General features: G+C 39.6%; 1 protein-coding gene across 19 annotated transcripts in view; it reads left to right on the top strand.

The window, feature by feature from the left end:
- neo1a (neogenin 1a) overlaps positions 1–20,744 on the top strand; it is a 183,115-nt gene that overhangs the window by 138,845 nt on the left and 23,526 nt on the right. For 16 of the 19 annotated variants that reach the window (XM_022670020.2, XM_022670009.2, XM_022670023.2 and 13 more), the window contains exons 8-16: positions 6,675–6,885; positions 7,807–7,961; positions 10,756–10,904; positions 11,030–11,168; positions 11,327–11,376; positions 15,191–15,335; positions 17,449–17,559; positions 18,463–18,657; positions 19,178–19,273. In XM_022670020.2, coding sequence (XP_022525741.2) covers positions 6,675–6,885; positions 7,807–7,961; positions 10,756–10,904; positions 11,030–11,168; positions 11,327–11,376; positions 15,191–15,335; positions 17,449–17,559; positions 18,463–18,657; positions 19,178–19,273 — 1,251 coding nt within the window. The remainder of the gene's footprint in view (positions 1–6,674; positions 6,886–7,806; positions 7,962–10,755; positions 10,905–11,029; positions 11,169–11,326; positions 11,377–15,190; positions 15,336–17,448; positions 17,560–18,462; positions 18,658–19,177; positions 19,274–20,744) is intronic. The other 3 variants (XM_022670017.2, XM_049465323.1, XM_049465324.1) reach the window with 1 other exon arrangement.

Consider the following 20,744-nt stretch of genomic DNA (forward strand, 5'->3'; position numbering starts at 1 on the left):
TCTAAATGTCACAAGCTGTCAGAATCAACCTTGCCTGATGTTATCATCATAAGCGAGGGGCAACATGGAGCTCACAAAGAAAGAATGAAATTATGAACAGTGCCTCCAGATATCAAGGGAGTACCTTCAGTTCAACTGGTCTGACTAGTGTGTAATATTATGCATTATTTTATCCCTCTTCCATTGGAAAGCTTGAGATGCAGACGACTCTAATTTCCTGTCACATGTGATCAAGTCGGCTCTGAATCTGGCTGAGGATGATTACTGAGGTGAAACAGGCTAATGATCTGTTATATTTACTCTGCGTAATTTGGACTCCATGTCTAGCATCTCATTTTCTGTGCTTAATAAATGTTCTTGCTTTTTAAAAATGAATTTAAGAAGATTCAAACTAGGGCTGCATAATATTTCATGCAATTATAACATTGCAAGGTGTGCAGTGTCACATACAGGTTATGGTACAACTTGCTGGATATAAACAGGACAATATGCACTGTTATCATTGTCTATGATATATATCTTTAAGAGACATATTATATCTGCTCAGTATCATTTATTTTACCCCAATCTTCAATATAGAGAACATTGTTAATATCACAGTATGCTGCATCACTGACTTAGTTAAAGAGTATAAATTACAGAAGCACAAAATCACAAGACCGGTTTTCTTTTCCAGTATGGTGCAGCCCCATTACTACAAAGAAAATAAGTTATAAAACATGGTTGTGATATCACAAGCTTGAACATATTTTAATGCGGACACCCATTCATCCTCTTAAAGTTTGGAAGGCCCAAGTTTTGACACTGCTTGGGCAGAGCATCATTGTCCCTTTACTGAAGCGGTGTCAAAAGTACTATATTTACTACTGTAAAATTGCACTCAAACAGCCAGTGAAGTGGGAAACTCAATTCTCGATGATACACAATTTTAAGAGAAATTTATTATTGTTGTGTTTTTAAGCTCTGGTTTTAATCATATTTTTAATTTAATTACAGTTCAACACTTTGCAAACTAATATCAATTGATTGATTTTGTTTGGTATTACACAGTAATCTAAATCTTTCTGAATCTGTAAAGCTTATCACTATGTTTTTTGTTCTGTACATAATAAATATCACAAACAGCAACCGGAATAATCAAAATAGAGCTGTAGCCTTTTTACCTCTTTTAATCCTTTACATAGGCACACCCTTATAACCGCCTCACTCGCATAATTAACATCAGTTTCATTGACCCTTAAATCGAGCCCTGTGGGACTCCACAAAATAGGCTACACTGTTACCAAATAATTAATAGTAGTTTCTTTATTATGTTTCAGAAGGTGATCTCTGGGAGTTAGAGTAGTAAAAAATGACCACAAACATTTACAATAATTAGTCTTTAAAGATGTTCTAAACCTGTCTCGTTTTAAGAGTAGTCATTAGCAATGTAGAGCACTCCTGCTTATACATGGTTATATCATAATTACATGGCTGGAAGTGGAGGCTGGGTCAGTTTGCCTCAGACTCTGTGGAATATTCTAGGATAAAGAGTTTTAGCAGCCGGAATCTGAAATCATTATTGTTTTGAAAATCTGTTTTTGCGGAACTGACTTACTGGCAGTTCCATCTATTTATAAAGAAAAATTGGTGCAGAAGTCCTTAGAACATTCTCGTAATGGTTTATGCTACAAGCTTTGTTTTTCAAGTTTTCTTTTTCTCGCTGTTTGGTGACCTTTTCCACTAAGCTGTAATGCTTGCCATTAATAAGGCGCTGCTGCCATCTGTTCAAACGACACCAGCAATTGCTCTCTTCTATGAATAGAACGAGTATGAATCTTCCGCTGCTAGCCACCATGTGTTGCTGGGAGTGAACGCTTGTTGAGGTTCAGACAGAAAATGAAATAGATTGAAAACACACTGGTGGCCGACGGGTTTGACGGATGATGGTAGGATAGTATTTCCTAGCAGGTCATGTGGACTCTTCTCTTTCTGTACACACACTGTCACCTTCTGTTATGTGTATTTTACTAAGAAACAAAGCACATTATGAGCTGCCCATTGACTGTGGTTTCCTTCATTTTCAGAAAGTGGGAGTTTGAGGAAAATCTGAGCAGTGCTGTGTATACAGTTAGATTACGGCGTATCCGCTGTTGTAGAAAAGAGCATTATGACAAATGTTTATGGAAAATAAACTGTTCATATGATTGAGACAAATGTGTGTGTTTTCTCAGACTCTGAGTAGGCCAAGTCTGAAGCCATGGTTAAACAGACGATCCTCCATAATAACAAACTAATTTGCTTACAATAAAGAGTAAAATCCCAAAATAAGTAGTTCTATCATTAGCGTTGCTCTAGTGGAATTATACACTTTATGTGCAAATGCTGTGTGTGTGGAGTCCCCTTTCTAGATGATGCATTCATCTAATTTAATTTACATACAATGCTGGCACAGGTGTGCAAATGCACACGCACAAAAACACACAGAGCTTGTCTATTGCAGAAAAGTGTTGACTATAGAAGATGACTTTTGGGAGCAGAAAATCATGAACCTATTGGAACCATGCTTAATGCCAGACATGTGCAGTATGGCACATTGAATTGTAGTGTAAAACTATTTACTAAATACTATAACTGGTGTGAGTCAACTTCTCTCTGCTACGGATGTAACTTTATAGTTAGCATGCTGGCTACAACTTCTACAACTAATGAATTAAGGAAATACAAGTTAGAGCATGATAAACCAGATTATTACACACTGACACTGACTGAACTGTGCATATAACTTTTGTAGGTGGAGCAATGAGTGATTTGAGTGTGACATTATATTGATACAGTGGGAAAGAACTAATCATGGTCAGACACAACTAACATTTAGCATTTCTTCTGTTTTAGATATAAAGAGGTCAGTTGTTTAGGGACTCAAATTCAATTTTTTAACAGTTTTCTCCTTTATTAATTTAAGCCCTGTGATTTCAAGTGATGGGATGAAAACAGAGAGGATTGAGGCTTGCAAATTAATCAGAAAGTAAAATCTAAATGTGCAAAAGTAGAAATTCATAAGCAAATGTAATAAAACAGAATAATAAAGCCCCAGCTCTGATTTTCCACCTGAAATTCCTTAGTTGTGACTCAATTTGTGTCCAGAAGACATTGAAAAATGAAGCCATATCTAGAAAACTGCACAAAGGACAAAAATGGTTACAAGGGGTCCATGGGACACAATACAGTCTTTGGGCTGAGGGATTAAGAGAGTTTTAAAATATGTCTTTTAAACATTATACTATATTTAGTTCACATTGGTGAATATTCCCTGTGAGCCAAGCTGAGGAGATCAAACCACTGGGACAAGGACAATGGGGTGGCTGAGACACACACACACACACACATACACACACACAGAGGGAGAGAGAGAAAGCCGTACTGAAGATAAATGCAGACCATAATACTTTTCCAGTGCCAGTGGCAGAACAGCTGAACATTGATGGCTCCTCTTTTGTAGGATCCTGTAATTGCTGCAACTAATGTTTAATTTGCTCTCTGCCTAATGGGTCATATCATTTAGGGGAAGCTATAGGCTAATGGATCTCACCATTAATGTGTTTTTTACAGCTGGGCATCATCAGTCTTTTTGTCCTAATGTGTAGTCTTCTCAATAGAGCTTATTGGTCCAGATATGGAAAGAGCTAGTCCTGGACGAAAGAGGGATTTTGAGTTTAGAGGGGGAGTATATTTTAACATAGTTTCAGGTGCTTGTGGTGAACAGACCAACAGAAAAAAACACTTTTTTCACATTGACCTCCATAGAAAAGTATGAAGGTTTTAGCCTCTCTTGTAAAGTTGCCTTTTTGGAGATGCAGGGTTCTGAAATTTGAATGGTGTTGATATAGCAAACTTTGGGACAGGAAGCACATCAAAATACTACATAACAGTAATAATAATACTAAGAAGAAATGTATTAAATTGTATATCAAATGCACCATAACCATAACTATCAGCATCCAGCAGGTCATCTTTCTAGTAAATACAATAAATATAAAATTGTGGTGCAATCTCCTAATCTCTGATAATACAACCTTTATGGATTGCTTGTCCACACTGTCAGTATTAGCTGATCCTCAGGTTGTTGTGAAAACCTAGTACTGTAGCTTTGTCTGATACAAGATTCCACATCATGTGGTGCAAAAAAAATACAGTAGTGCTTTAGTGACTAAGGGAGTGATTTCACACCTCAGAGTCCGCAACAAGGTTCAAGTGTTTGTTACACTGTGTACAATTGATTTAGTTAGTTTTGGTACACCCTTGGTCATCATCACCTACGATGACTGCATCTCCATATACTGATTGGTGTGAAGAATGTAGAATTCTACCACTACCATAATTTGACTTCCCTTTCCTGTACACACGCATTACACAGCAGAATGAGCTTATTATTTTAGTTAGAGATTATAATTGACACATTTAATATACAGTTACAGTAACTACAGGAGTCACCAGTAGCACAACACCAGTTCTCTTTTGCTCAGGTTTGTTTAAGTCTGTCTCAACCTAAAACAATGGCGAACTGAACCATGGTTCAGTATATTAGGACTAAGATCACATTTTTTGGTGAGACTAAATGTTGGTACTTTGGTCCAGGTTGTGGTTCAAAAAAAAAAAAAAAAAAAAGATCTTTTCACTAATCAAGCTTATCCAGAACACTAAATATGCTGTTTGCCATTTTGGGAGCATTATTTTAGTTTGTGAATATTTGGTTCATCACTGGATATCGCCCATTACTAATAAAGACAGCTAAGACAGTGTATTTAAGGCCATATCTCTGGCAGTTTCTTGTCTGAGAAACCACACGTTTGTTCCACTCATATGAACTGTTTATTTGTAAAGAAACATTGTTCTGGATGTTCTTAACTACAGCCACCCTCAGCCCACACTAATCAAACTTCATACACGGCTCTGCTTGGATGAAACGTGTACTTATCTCAAACTTCTACTTTCAAACATCTGCAGAAACCACACTGAATGGGCAGTTCATAATTTGTTCTGGTTCTTCAGAATACTCCTGTTTTGTTGTTTCTGGCTGAGTCATGGACCATTGTAATGCTTAGGACCAGTTTTCCTACCTGCGTTTTGGAACTGATAGCAGTGTGTTGCCTCCAGTTATGTCTGAGAATCATTTTTCCAGGTTTTTTTGGTTGGCACAGAAAGCTTTTAGGCTTGGCAGTGTCTGTGGTGGTTTCAGGCATTTCACCAAGCACTGGGCTGCTGTTATATGGAACGAAGGTCCTCATGTTTCCTACCTGGCTCTGTTTTCTGCACCAAAGTCGAGTGATCATATTCAAGCTGACCACTGGAACCTGAATTATGAGGGTTTTGCTGGTCGGTTGATTTCTAGCCGTAGCACAGAGAGAGGAGCTTTTGGCAGATTCATTTAGCTCAAAGTTTGTTTTACGCATATTCCGAATCTTCTCTCAAATCCTGACGACGTGTTTTTCGAGCCGGCTCCTGTTTCACCCCGTTGGTGGAAAACAAGAGTGAGGCATGCTTACGTTCAACCGCAGGAGTTCCGGAGGTCTGAACATGAAATATTTCACATATCTGTGTGAAGAATGTGAAAGCCGTAGTGGGAGGCCATGCCAGGCTTTTGGAGGGATGGTAGTTATGAAGATAGATGGCTTTATGCTCTCCAGCTCTCACCAGCTTCTCCAGCTTACACTGATCTCAGAGCAGATTTGTGGGGCTTTGCAGAAAGCTTTTTGTCTCCTGCCATTCAATCTCAAGGATTTCTGTACATTCCAATATTTTATTTGCTCCAGCTGTAGTTCTGCTTATTATTGTAATTTTTGTTTTATTTAGTTTTTTTGTTGTATTCATTTGTGCACATTTGTGATTTTTTTTGTCATAGTAGGGCTGTCACTATTAAACCTACCGTTCTGATAAATCAGCCCTGAGTAGTGTATAGTTTATGCAATTATGAGATGTTTTTTTTTCTACTAAATGTGTGCCTCTACATAAAACAATCCTGAATGTTGCAAATTCATGAAACACAAATAACATATGATTTGCTGAATACATAAAACACGCTTGATAGAAATCTACATAATGGAAAAAAATTTTAAATGTGAGATTTAAAGCTACATTTTTTTCCCAACAATATAGTATCAATAACTTTACTGAAAAACATTATCTGATTACTGTTTATGTATGTAATTAGTATTAGTATTTGTTGAAGTAATGTAGGGTTTTACTTTAAAAAATGTAGACAAAAACCCTCACTGCTCAGAAAATGCTTTTTAACAGCATTTTCAGTAGTTTTGCACAGTACTGTGTATTCAAAATATATATATTTATCTGTATTTGAGGATTTGGGCACGTTTTATTGGTACGATACAGTTAAATCTATTATTGTTTGTTTAAAAAATAAAACACATTTAACACATCTGAGAAAATTATAGATTAAAGCTGAGTTTGAAATTGTAATTTGATGGTGACAGCCCCACTCCATTGTTATGATTGTGTAATCCTCCATCACGAATGCCTTTTTTGTTACGCTGTGTTTTTTCTTTCTGTTTTTTTTTCTGTTTTATCCTGTCTTTTCCTTTTGCTTTTCGTTTATTTCTGACTCCTCTGTACTCCACCTCCATTCCTCCCTCCTTCACTGCACTCATCCACTCACCCTTACTGCACTCATACTGTAGCCGCTCCCTCCCCCTCACCCACACTGACCCGTGCCACTACTGACCGTGTAACCCCAGGCTCCGGAGGCGGACCCACACCTTCTGCACCCCGGGACGTGGTGGCCTCACTGGTTTCCACCCGCTTCATCAAGCTGACCTGGCGTCTGCCGCTCGAGCCGCACGGGGACGACATCAGCTACTCCGTCTACTACAGCCTGGAGGGGGCTAAGAGGTAAGACCCTCACTGAGCAGTAGTACAGTACATTAACTTAATGGTATTTGTCAGACACCCTCTTTCAGAGCGACATACAAAAGTGCTTTATTCTTCACTCTGAAAATACCCTTAGCTAAGATGCATCAAGATTCAATAATGTTTTGACACCTAGGAAAAAAGTGTTCGTTTAGGAAATCTTTAAAAAGACAAGTATTTAGTGGGCGTTTAAAAACAGTACACAGACAGAGACAGAGATGCATATTGTGCAGTATTTAGCAATTTAAAAGAATTCCCTTCCATTTATTTTATTACAGAAGTAGGGCATCTTGTGAGGGTAGAACAGGGCCACATTGCTTCATATTTTTTGCTTCATATGTCACTACAGTAAAAAAACACTGCCCAAAACAGGAAAATATATCATCTATATATTACATAACCAATTGAGGCAGAGTTAAGCAGAATTAAATCTTTAATCTATAGAAAATTTTGGAAGAGCAAAAGTTTAGTTGATCCATATAAAATGGCTTTTGTTTAACAATAATGAGAATGATTGAGTTGATTTGAATTTCTGAATCGAATCACTGAATCAAATCACTGTTTAATGTGTTAAAGTGAAACAAATCAGTGTTAGCACCTAAACAATGCTTTTGAATCAAATGGACTAATAATGAGTTGTGAATCAAACTGATTCACTTTATGCTCCAGTATATTTCCCCCCCTAAAGTCAGAAACCATGTAAGGAAGCTTTCCTGAGAATATCTGTCAACTTTACCTGTTTTGGGGCATACATGTTTACATGATGTCAGCATGCATCAGTGCATAAAGAAGCATCATATACACGGACACAGAGATCAGACCCAAGCAGGTGAGCTGCGGTAAGCTAATGTCATGGTCTTATATGTGTGTTAATGTACTAATTCCTGCTCTTTTAATCCGTAGGGAACGGAGGGTGAACACCAGCAGACCGGGAGAAATGCAGGTCACCATCCAGAACCTCAAGCCAGACACCAAGTATGCCTTCCGGGTGGTGGCCCACAACAAGCACGGCCCAGGAGAGAGCTCCACACCGCTGAAAGTGGCCACCCAGGCAGAAGGTAAGCACTTAGTCATCCTCCAGGAGCATCCCACACTCAGAACTCACACGAGGTGTTGAGGAGATTTACAAACTCATTAGGATTTCATTCCCGGCTCCTTTTTCTTCGGTTTGGAAAAGAGCCCGAGCTGAAGGAATTATGAGAGCTGGTTCCTCTGAGGGCACTTCTCCTCGACACCTCTCGAGTGCCTCGATGCCCCGTGAAAATCACATTAGGGAGGTAAACACAAATGTGATGTGTTTGACTCTCCGAGTTTGTGCTGCTCCCCTGTGTTGCCCCCCTGAAGGTGTGTGGCCCGTCTCCATTCATTTGAAGCATTATCAGCTTTTCGCACAGCTCAGGAGAGTCTGCTGTTCTGGGTCAGCCTCAGCCCCTGTGCGTGTCCTTGGCACAGGCCTGGCATAAGCACTTCATAATGTTTGTGCCGGTGGGTCCTGGGCACCCTGGGGAAACTGCGCTCTCAGAGTAATGCACATCAGCCTCCAGTTCAGCTCGCCTCTCGCATTATGAATGATGGCTAAACTGCTAACAAGGGAACGGAGCCTCGACTAAAGTCACTACAATACTTTATTTCACAATAGTAGGATTTGTAACGATTTGCAATATGCTAATTATTGCAGTGTGTAAAGCATTGTAATGTACTGTGGCATAAAAATGTTTGGGCACATTTTAAAAATACCTATTGTGTAAACATGTCTTAATTATTTTCAGCACAGTTATTAATCCAGGGCTATAGCCCTATAGCCAGTGCCTAACCCTGGCACACCCCAGCCCATAATATTATTATTATTATTATTATTATAAGGGGTTCAAATAATTTAATAATTATTATAATTATAATTTAATAATTATAATTAAATAATTTAAGTTATTAAGTTGTTCCTAATGTTTTGAGATTTGTCCAATAGTTGGAACATAACAAGTGGTGATTGGTGAATTACCAGCAATAATACATCTATAATATAATATAATGTTTTGCACAGGGCCTTTTGTGAACATGTCCTTATTGATAAAAACTTCTGGTGCAATATGTTTAATTAAACTTACTGTTTTTATATTATGTATTGAAATCAATATGTTTAACTCCAGTTTTAAGCTTTGCATTAATACCCATCTGATAATGTACATTGTCTGTCTATACCTGTCTGTCTAGATTCAAAGTATTGCGATATTATGTACTATTATATATTATATTATATCACATTTTTCCCCTTCCCCATTATACTTTTGACCTTTCCAAACACTACTCAGGGACCTCCAGCATAGTTTCCCCCCCACACAAGTGCACCACAAACACACACACACGCACACTCAATAAACTGCTAAATCCCTGTCCCATGTCTCAGCCATTCCACACAGTCCTGTGAAATCCACCCAGTGAGAGCAGAAGCTGGAGTCTGTATAACTGAGATTAATTGGTGTCATTTCTCACGCCACCGTTTAAGCACTTGCCAGAAGTTGATCAAAGCTTACTTAATGGTTCATGTAATGCATTGAGTTCATTGAATACAGTTTATCCCAGACTTTTTAACATGACAGGCATGATTTGTTGGTTAATGATCTATCTCTGAATCAGGGTTATGAGTATTGCGTATTTGCGTATTGCATAGTTATTAAAGCACATATTCTGTAGAAGCTGGAAAATCTGCTTTCATTATCAAATGAAATGATGTTTCATTTGATTTAGAGCTCAGTCTACAGTCTCTGGGTTCTATTTATGTTTTGTCTGAAGGCTTTACGGTGAACCATCAGAGCTTTTCATTGGATCTAATCTTTCACGACGCCAGCGAGAGCGAGCGAAACTGCCTCCCCGCTCAGCTAAACTAACTTAATCAAATAAACATCACAAATCGAGCTGCCACTATTCCACTCCACAGCGTGGGAGCCGCCGGAGGTGGCTGTTGTCATATGCTGAGCCGAGGGGAGCTCTTTGTGTAGGCGGGTTTGTCAAGACAACTGTTTGAAGTGCATCTGTTAGAGCTTTCTGTGTGTGTGTATCCTGTGCTTTATTCTGGTAACTCGCAGTGTAACACTGCTGTAAGAGAGCTGAGTGCTTTTTACCTGAATTACAGGTGAACTGCAGGATATGCAGCCCTGTGCTGAAACTTTCTGAATGTATCTGAAGCTGTTTATCTGAGGAGAGAATTTAATCCTTGTACAAATGTGGAATTCTAATTCTGTACCTTTAACACAAAGTTTAATAACAATTCATAACACTAAGTACTTTATAACCTTGCACTTAAGAACATTCTTAATTTAGAAATATTCCTTAAAACTCTTTGCAACTAAATTAGTACTTAAATTCCTTTGCAAATGTAAAATTATTCTGACCCATTTGCAACTTTATTAAATACTTGAGTTAACTTGAAGTTTATGGGCAGTTCCTTAACCTAATTGTCTCACTTATTGTCTAAACTCACTTATGTGCTGGTTCTATTCACTGCATCAGCATCATTATACACTGTATATAACAAGACAAATCATAAAAAAAAACATTGATATTGAAAAACGTATTTGTGTCATGAACACAAAGTGCCAACAAAAGTCTAATTTTACCAGCTCAAATTATGTTGTCCTAATTTTTCATTTGTGAAAACTGGCTTTCATATAGTAACATTTTTTCTTAAAGTAACTCATAAATTGCTAAGAAATTCCTGGTTAGTGTTAAACAGTATTTATATCTGCCCAATATTCTAAAAGTGCAGCAGTAGCTAACACTAAAATGGCTAAAGTTACGATCTTTCTCGTAAAATAACTAATAGTCCCCTAATAGTATTTTTCTCCTGTCTTTCAGTCCAAGTACCAGGACCTGCACCCAACTTTCAGGCTGTGGTCGTGTCCCCCAGCTCAGTCAGCCTAAGCTGGGACAAGCCCCTGACTGGAAATGGAGAGATTCAGAGCTACAAGCTCTATTACATGGAGAAAGGACTGGACAATGAGAAGGTTAGTTCTTTGTAAACATCAAGCCATTGCTTAAGAATGCCATGCTTAAGAGCAAAAGTACTCCAGAACTGGGTTTCTGTTTGTTAAGAACAGTTTAAACACGTGTCTCTCTTCCTCTCCTGCAGGACGTGGAGGTTAGCGGGCTGTCCTACACCATGACGGGTCTGAAAAAATTCACAGACTACAGCTTCCGGGTTGTGGCCTATAACAAGCATGGACCAGGAGTCTCTACAGAAGATGTATCAGTGCGAACCTACTCTGATGGTACCTAAAGAACATTTTTGTCTTTAATTAGCTGTACTTAATATTTTACAAACATTTTCTAGCTTTCTGCTAGAAAAAAAAATATATATATTTATTGGACATACTTTTTATTGTAATGTGTGGATTTTGCTTGTAAATATTTCTTAATTTTTCCCCAGTTCCTGGTGCCCCACCTCAGAATATGACAGTGGAAGTACTAAATTCAAAGGTAAGGGGTAGGGGGTCATGGCTTTAGTTATTTATATTTTAAAATGTGCAACACTTTATTTGACTATTACACTGTATATTGTGGCTATATGTTTCTACATTAACATTGTTCATTTACTAGATATATCTGGGATAGGGAAGCTAAGCCGCTGTGCCAGCAGCTGCTGCGTGAAGTGTGCCGGGCGTCGCATTCAGGCTCTCATCTGTTACTGCGCTTTAACTGCAGCGAGCAGCACATCTGCGCTCTACTACGGAGCTGTCACAAAGCTTTACTCCCCCAATCAGTCTTACTCTGCTCTCCTCTCCTCCCCATTTGCAAGTTGTTTATGAGAACTATTTATATTTCTCAGCTCTGGGAGCGCAGGTCCCTTCCTGTCGCCGGAGCTGTTTAAAAACCAATTTGCAATTCTGCTTTCACACAAAGTCACTGAGTCACTGGACTGTCTGCTCTCGGTTAGGCTGAGAAAGCAAAGGTGACGGGATTCGCAGACACTGTGAGGTCCATCTGCGCATATGAGCTCTATGTGCAGATGCATACATTTGCATAGTTTAATGAGGGGTTCATGGATGAGTAATTAAGTTTCATTGTGTAATGACATGGGTCCTGCCAAGGCTGGAGGACTTGAGTCTCCTCTCTCACAGAGTTGAATATGGAGGTTAGAGAATGTAGAGAGGGTAGAGTGGGCCTCCATGGCCTTAAGTTGCCCTGGGCAGGTCAGCTCTGAAACAGCACTGCAGCTAGAATGTAATCTGAATAATATAATGTGAGTTCTACGTATAAACTAGCACCACCGGTCAGTGACAATCACATGATCCAGATTAGGTTTAATGGGGAATTGATTAATTAAGGCATTGTTGTTTCTCTCAGGTACTCTCTGCCCATCTCTGCATTGTTGATTTGACTGTTTTTAGTGGAATGCTGCCCCTAGTGCAGGGCTGCTCAAAGTGAATAGAAAGTTTTTCTAATACTGTGGATTACCAAAAATGGACAGTGATGCCCAGATGGCAAATACCAAAAACAGTTTTGTATGTTTTAATTCATTTTGCCTTTTTTTTTTTTTTTTTTGCATTCTCTTGCTTTTCAAACCTTTATTTATTTAATTCAAAAAAACATTTTAAGTAAACTAGTCATTAGTTTGTTTTGTTTAAAGTGTTTTCGATGTACCTTTTACTTCTCCCCACTAAGAGATGAAGCATATTGTCGCTGTCAGACAGAAATCTTGTATGTAGAAGGAAAAAGCTTTCATAGGAAATTAATGTTTTAAATAATTTTATTCAGAGCAATTTTGGAGCATTTCTATTGTTTCTTTCATCATATAAATAATGCCACAATAGTTGTGCCCCAATTTAGATTCTGCATTTCTCAATGACCACAGTGTGAAAAGCTGCAGTCTTACCCAACTGCCCATTGCTCCTTCTCTGCGGACGCCATATTCTTACATTCTCACCAGCATGCAGTAATCTCAGGATATTTTGGCTGGCAGTGTATCCACTAATGTAGTCCTGAATTTGGGCACACCTAATGAGAAAAAAAAGAACAACTTAACTGCTTAACTAATTAAAATCACGTGAAGAAGTGAAAAAAGGTTAGCTGAGATTCGTGATGATTTTAAATGACTCTTAAATCAAGACTCACCAAATTTCAGCTAGCCTTTATGTTTTTTAGAATTGTTGCATATATTGTTTTATAGACTTTAAGAATACTGTAGTAAATTAACCATTATTTTTGTGATACTGGCACAAGGAAAAAAATACATACAACCCATAGACTCAAAACTAGGGACTTCTAAAGCTAAATTTGCAAAGTGTCTTCGGCTTTTGACCTGGCTTTTGGCCCATCATTAACATTGCCTTCAACCGTGTTGCTCAACGACATAAAAGCCATGGACTTTGATTTACACTCTTACAGTCAAAGCCAGTGAACAGATGCCGTTTCTGAATCAACAGGTCTGTTTCTGTTCCTCTCAAAGCAATTTCAGGGATATTGTTCTTGGTAATCGGCCGTGTGCTACTAATTCAGCGGCTTGAGATTAGAGATTAAGTACCCTTGCTTCCCACAGCATGAAGAATTCCTTTAATGTTTTCTGAGGCACGCAATTGCAGTATGTAAAAGTGTACGGTATGTTAATTTCTCCCCCATATGGTGAACAGCCCTAATGCAAACACAAAATACACATTTGCAGAGCTTCAGAGTTACACACCACGCTCACAGCCTTCAAAACACCTTTCTTTACTCCCTCTGCAACTTCCGAAGTCAATTAAAGCACGTTGTTTGGGCAGAGCAGGAAGAAAAAATAAAAAACTAATCGGAAACACTTAATGACTTAAACTGGATTGAACAGGAAATGGGAATAAAGTAATTGCACACTTACCGCCGATTTAATTTGGCTTATTCCCCCGGCCTATGAATGCGGGACCGTGGGTGGGTACCATTAATTAACTTCCCTCCCACGCTGGTTCTCCCCCCCTCTCTCTCTGTTGCCTCCACTTTCCTCTCCCAGAATGCACTGTAGGCCCTGCAGCTAGCGGCCCGTATCCATCTCAGGCTGCTGGGCCTCGGGGTCCTCTTTTCTCCCCTCCCTGCCTCTCTCAGCATTGTCTATTATTCATGGTTTCAGCATGGAAAGAGGGAGAGAAAGAGAGAGAGAGACAAAGGCATTCACTTGCTTGCTCTCTCGCTCACTCAGTGCCCTTTGCAGTAAAGCCCTCCCCGGATAAACATGTGCGCGTGCTTTATGGCGAGGTGGAGTGTACCCTCTAATGGGCACCTCAGGGGGACAATGGCTCAGGTTAGATGCCTGCACAGCAACCTGTTACTATAGTGATTCTGCGTCCCCCCTGTTGAGTGCAGGTAGAGCATTGTGGGAAGGGAATATTCAAAATGTGAGCAGATCTGCGGGACACCTTTCTACATGGGTAGGTTATTCAGTGCATGATTATTATGTACAGCAGGAAATGTGCTTACAGACTGTGAATGCGTGTAGGGACAGAATACCTTATTTTGATTACAATAGAACACATTGTCTGCATTCACATGCATCCTGGGTGATGTGATCACAATTGATTGCCTAAATGCATAGATTTAAGGGTTTTATTCTTATGTGCACAGTAAACGGGTAGTTACACTATACAATGAAATTCTCACTTTGCTACTTCTCCACTACCTCACAAGATATTGAGACATAAGTAGAAAAATCTGTGATACAAGTTAAAGATATTAGTAAAGTTCTGTGTGCAGTGTTATGCAAACAGTGCTAAAATAAAGTGCACTGTCTTATTGCAAACAGTAGAATAACCGCAGCAATAAATATAATAAATGTGTGTTTATAGCTGAGTATAGTTTGGTAGTGTAATGCGACACGCTCAGCCAAATACACACAGAACTGCTCATTTGGATCTGTGGTTGTGTGTGTAACAGAATTTTACTCTGGACATTCTGAAGAGTCATATATGCCTGTGGAATAACACTACCTCCACCATGTTTGACAGATGATAATGTATGGACTGGATCACAAACCCATTCCATGCTCATGTTAATCAAGTATTACCTGTCCATATGTGGGCTGTGAAAGCTCTGGAACATGCTTTTTTAAACACAAAGCTTATGAGTCTGTTCTAAAAGTATGTGTGAGGCTATGGAAAAGAATGAATTGTATATAAAATTGCTGTAATTCCTAAACAGGTATACAGTAAACAAACAAAAAAAACACTGTCCAAATAACTATGATCCCTACTGTATCTTGCAGCCTTATTGTTTACGTAACTATGTGCTAAGTATTTCTTCACTGATTTATTTGTATTGTCTGATCTTACAGAGCCTAATGATCCGATGGCAGCCCCCTCCTCCAGATGCTCAAAACGGAGAGGTCACCGGGTACAAGATTCGTTACAGGAAAGGCGCGAGGAAGAGCGAAGTTTCAGAGATCACAGCAGGAAATCAGCTCAGTCAGCTCATCGATGGTACGCAATCAAATATCAGAAAACTATTATTCTGTTCTGACTTGATCTGTGTAATGCTTCACAACTCAAGTGATATTTGTTTAAAATGCTGTAAATTAGCTCTAACAAGTCCACATGATTCTTTTACTTAAGCTTGTCAACAAATGCATGTGTATAGATAAGGAGTACATAAGAAGTGAGAGTGCAAGCATAATAAAAAAAAAAAGCTCACATAATGTTGCATTAATCTACTCCATTGGGGCCTTAGCATAACTTACCTCATGGAAACCTTTGACTTTTTTGAAAACATATTTAAACATACAAACATTTAGTCATCGATTTATAACAATATTTAGAGATAGTAAAATACACTATGCATCCAATCCAAATGTTTGTGGACATCTATTCCACAACCCTTCCAGCATTCTGCTAAATTAAATAAAGTAGTAGTGTAAAATAAGTAAGTTATTAACCATGATCATATCTCTTTTGCACACTTTTTCACATGATAAACACAGATAACGCTCAGATTTGTTTCAGAGCTGTAGGAAAACCTGCTATAACAGTGGCAGCAGCCACATTTGCGAACAGAATGGTGTCTCTTGTGTCTTTAGTACTGTCAGATATCACACATACACAAACACACACAGACACACCTGCATTTCTGCCCCTGCCTTTGAATAGATACTCATAAGGCAGTAGACTCGTAGTCCTCCAGGTAGAGACATGCTTCTGCCAGCAGTCCAGGTTCCTTTCATCGCTCTCCATGCAAGTGTGTACATCCGCGAATGGAAAAAAGCAAAGCGGAAATGGCATTAAATTCAAATGCAATTTCAGCAGCGTTCGCAGGGGCGTCACGCTGTGGCCGGCATCAAAGAGAATACGCACTTAGTGCGCGTTCCTGATTCTCTTTGGGGTGAGATGAGGGGGATGTTTGTTAATTCAAAGGCAAGGCGGCGAGACGGGAGGCCTTGGAGGAGGACAGGGCTGCAGCGCCGCGTTCTCCGGCGGTGGCTGAGGGGTCGGCTCAAGGGAGAGTCGCAGCCTTCTGCGTTTAGCGTTCAAACAGTGGCGGAGCAGACGCTTATTAACATTTTAAAGCAATTACAAGTGCTACGTGTTATTTAAAGACAGCAGGCTTTTCCCAGCGCCTTTGAATTCCAAAACAGCCTCAAGACAAAAACCAGACTGCTGATGTGTCTGAGATTACGGAACAAGCCGCTGTTTTCTCCCTCGTTCTCGTTTATTCTCTACAGTCTTTGTCGTCTTCCTATGCAAAGCAACACGGACTGTCAGAGTAAATAATCTGTACGACAGGGCGACAGGCAGAGAATTAATCAGTAGCCTATAAACTGGCTTGTATAGTTCAGCTCTGCTGAAATCATCAGTACCGAGTCTCTGTTGGCCGTGGTATTGATCTTGCCTCAGTTAATATTCTGAGGAGAACATGCTGGGGTGAAGTATGGAGGTGATTTTTGTTGTTCCACCCAGAGGGTTGAGCCCTAAATAATTGGTGGAATAAGACGACTAGTCTCATTAATCTCAGGCTTTCAGACAACACGCCTCAAGGATTTTCTTTCTCCCTCTCTCCTCTTTTTGTAGAGACCATAAAAGGGAATTGGTGCCCCTCCACCCACCCCCTTGCCTGATTTGCGGTGGCAGCTTTTTATTATATATGGAGTGCCAGCAGGCTAGAAATAAGCTTTCTGTTTGGCCATACGTTTCTGTAGACAACTAAATGAGCCAGAAATGATCATATTTGTTCACATACTTACCTGTGTGCTGCGTTTCTTACTGGAGCCACTGGAGCACAAACCAGAGGTATCCACACTGACCAGGTTTCCACATCGACTATTAACATATATAACCTGTGAAGTGACAAGAACACATCATATCCATATGGGTTTAAACTGTTTTTTTCATACTGTATTTGCATTTTTGTCTTGGGATATGTAAAAGCAGCTATCACTGAAACCACTCAAAGTAGAAACACAACCAAAAAACTGTCAGCTAATTAGAAAATTATCAGTCAATCTCGTAGTTTGGCTAACAGCTTCCCAAAACACAAACAGTTGTTTCTTCTGTCTTTAATCGAAAACATATTTCTAGTGAACACTGTATGTTGTTTTTTTAGGTTTGCAGCGTGGAACTGAATACACAGTCCGTGTCTCAGCCATCACAGTGAACGGCACAGGTCCCGCCACAGACTGGACCACCGCTGAGACTTTCGAGAGCGATCTAGATGGTAAGAGCAAACAACGAAATATGACTCAAATGTAACTGAAATACGTAAATGCATTCATATTACCTAAAAATGAAGGTGCTTTGACATCAAGTGAAAGTTCTTTAGAATGTTTTTTTGGCATTTAAGTGTATGTTGTTTCACCCATTTAGCCCTGGGTGATTAAATGTTTCATAAAATCAAAACCAATTTTTTTCTCTGTCAAACATACAGCTCTGGAAAAAAAATTTGAGACCACTTAAAAATGAGTTGAAGATGGATGATCACAAGCCATCAAAACAAGCTGAGCTGCATGAATGTTTGCACCAGGAGTGACATAAAATTATCCAAAAGCAATGTGTAAGACTGGTGGAGGAGAACATGCCAAGATGCCTTAAAACTGTGATTAAATACCAGGGTTATTCCACCAAATATTGATGTTGCTCCTAGTTTATAGAATAAAACAACAATGTTCATTTTACTCAAACATCAACCTATAAATAGCAAAATCAGAAAAACTGATTCAGAAAGTGATCTCTTCATTTTTTCCAGAGCTGTATATGCTTAGTTTTTGTAAGTGTTTGCAGGCAACTTGGAAAATTTTAGTGACATTCCCAATTAACTCACGATATAGGACGTAGTCCAGCCAGATATTACTATTTTTATTTAAACACTTTTTAATTTGCTTGATTTTGGAAGAAACAATGAGTAAGCATGTGTCCCAAAACATTTTTTCTATTTTGGGGCGTGTCTAAAATGGCATAGGCATGAGTCGTGATTAGAATCTAGATGCAGTGTCTAGGCACAGTTACAAGCATAGCAGTTAGGCTTGCCAAAGTTTTTGTATTATAATTTAGCCTGCTAAAATCTGCGGATCCCAGCACAAACTCTCTCGTTGACATGTGGGTCTGTGTATCTGTGTTCCAGAGTCTCGAGTGCCAGATGTTCCCGGTTCCCTGCATGTACGCCCTCTGGTCAACAGCATCGTGGTCAGCTGGTCTCCCCCAGAGAACCAGGACATCGTGGTCAGGGGTTATATCATCGGCTACGGCATCGGGAGTCCTCATGCTCAGACCATTAAAGTGGACTACAAGCAGAGATACTACAGCATTGAGAACCTGGGTAAGCTCTTACTTCACTAATTTACCAAGAGTCACTTCTTTATTTTAATGAAGTAGACAAACTGGGAAATTATTCATATTGATATGAGCATGGCGTGTGTAGTGTTTTTACTACTCGTTTATGTTTCCATAGAAACTGTATTAAATTGTATGTTTTATCCATTAGCTTCATCATAAACTCATTAAATGACTTTGATTAGATCTGAGTGTATGCTACAGTAAAAGGAATTCCTGTTGGAGGTAGGGGAGTGAGTGGATGTTGAGGAGTGGGAGAAGTCCCCTAGTTGCTCCACCCGCTTTAATTACATTTTGAATGGGGGGCGGGGAGATGGGGAGAAAAAATAATCAAGGAAAGAAATTGTGCATAATTGAAGCTCTCATAATTCGGCTAATTACATGAGAAAGAGAATCAATAATGGCATTTAAATATGCACCCCTGCCAGGATGATGAATATGAGAGGGGTTCCCTGAGGAGCCGGAGGCTTGATTAGCTAAATGATTTCCCCCCTTCTGCTCGCCAGATCCCAGCTCGCACTACGTGATCACGCTGAAGGCTTTCAACAACGTGGGCGAGGGCATCCCCGTGTACGAGAGTGCCATCACACGACCCCAGTCAGGTAGGCCACCGCCACTCTGCTGAGCTCTGCTGCTGCTGCTACTGCTGGAGCTGAGAAGATAAATGTTGTAGTGGGAACAGCTCCAGTGGTCCGTCTCTACTCGTCCTGCTTCATCAATGATTTATAGCCTGATTAGCATGTTTGGCACTGGACTCAGCACCATATTGTGTCCTGGTGCTTGATTGCTATGAGCAGGAATTCCAGAGGTTGAGTGGTGAAAGCTAAGTGTTGAACAGTCTTGATAGTGGCTGTTTTTTTCAAGGTGGAGATATGCAAATGAGGCCTCTAACCAGTCAGAGTGCCTGATATGCAAATGAGGCCTCAGAAGTCACCGTTGTTATCTGGAATGATGATAATAGTACTTTAATAGCTTATTTTTCTTTCGTAACTAGACCTGGGCGATATGTTAAAAATCTTTATCGCAATATTTGATCAAATTAGAGTGCAGAATGTGAACATAGCATAGGGCATTTAACCGCTGTTTCTTCCTTTTCTGTTTTAAATGATTTTTACAAATATAGGGGCGAAGAAAGAAGTAAAAATAGTAGCAGAAAGTAGTGGATGGCTCTAGAGGTAGCTTGCTAGCATGCAAACTGGCCACACCAGGACCCACTCACTCCTGACAGCCTCAAACAGCCTCGAACACACCCACTAGAGTCAAGCTTGTTACTTTATAGTGTGAACACAGCGTTAGGTTCATGTTAATCCACTGCAAATAGTTTAATACTTCTTTACAGAGGTCTAGACAGGCTATGTTTGAGGTTTTGCACATGTGTATCAGCAGTAGGTTCAATGTTAAGGCAGGTGAATGTAGCATTCATTAAAAGGGGTTCTTCCTTCTGTCCTGTAATTTTTGGCAAGTCTGTAATATACAGCAAGGTGTATGATCGCATGATCATATCATGTAATCTTAATAAAAGCTTAGAAGACTATGATGCACATGGCTCCTATCATGCCATCACAGCGCTGCTGTTTTCCTGCTGATTGTACGAGCAGATGATATTTTGGGAGACGCTGTTTATCTGATCTTTAAATGAGCCGTTACTGTCATTGGCTACTCATTAGGAAGCAACAGAGGCGCACATTGACACACGCAGAGCAATCGTAGCCTTTTAGTGCTTCTGCTTCCTAGCAACCAGAAGCATTCATATTCTGACAGGCCAGTGATTATGAGCTTCAGACAAAGCCATTAGCACTTCAGAAAGAGGCTGTAAGCGGCGCTGCATAATAAAGCCGAGCATGACGTGAGAAGATATGGCGCTCTGGTTAAACACTTACTAATCCAATGAACGAGCCAGTCATAACCTTGTTGATTATTCATGATGGTGATATGGCTTTCTGACAAAGAATGGCTGGGGATGAGAAGCTGTAATTGTATTATTTGGAGTGAACTTTATCAGTTTTATAAGGCTACGCTTTTCACATTCCTTCATTTCACACCTGTGTTGCGGATTTATGAGAATGCAGGGAA

Source organism: Astyanax mexicanus, chromosome 16, assembly GCF_023375975.1.
Source record: "Astyanax mexicanus isolate ESR-SI-001 chromosome 16, AstMex3_surface, whole genome shotgun sequence".
Classification (NCBI taxonomy): domain Eukaryota; kingdom Metazoa; phylum Chordata; class Actinopteri; order Characiformes; family Acestrorhamphidae; genus Astyanax; species Astyanax mexicanus.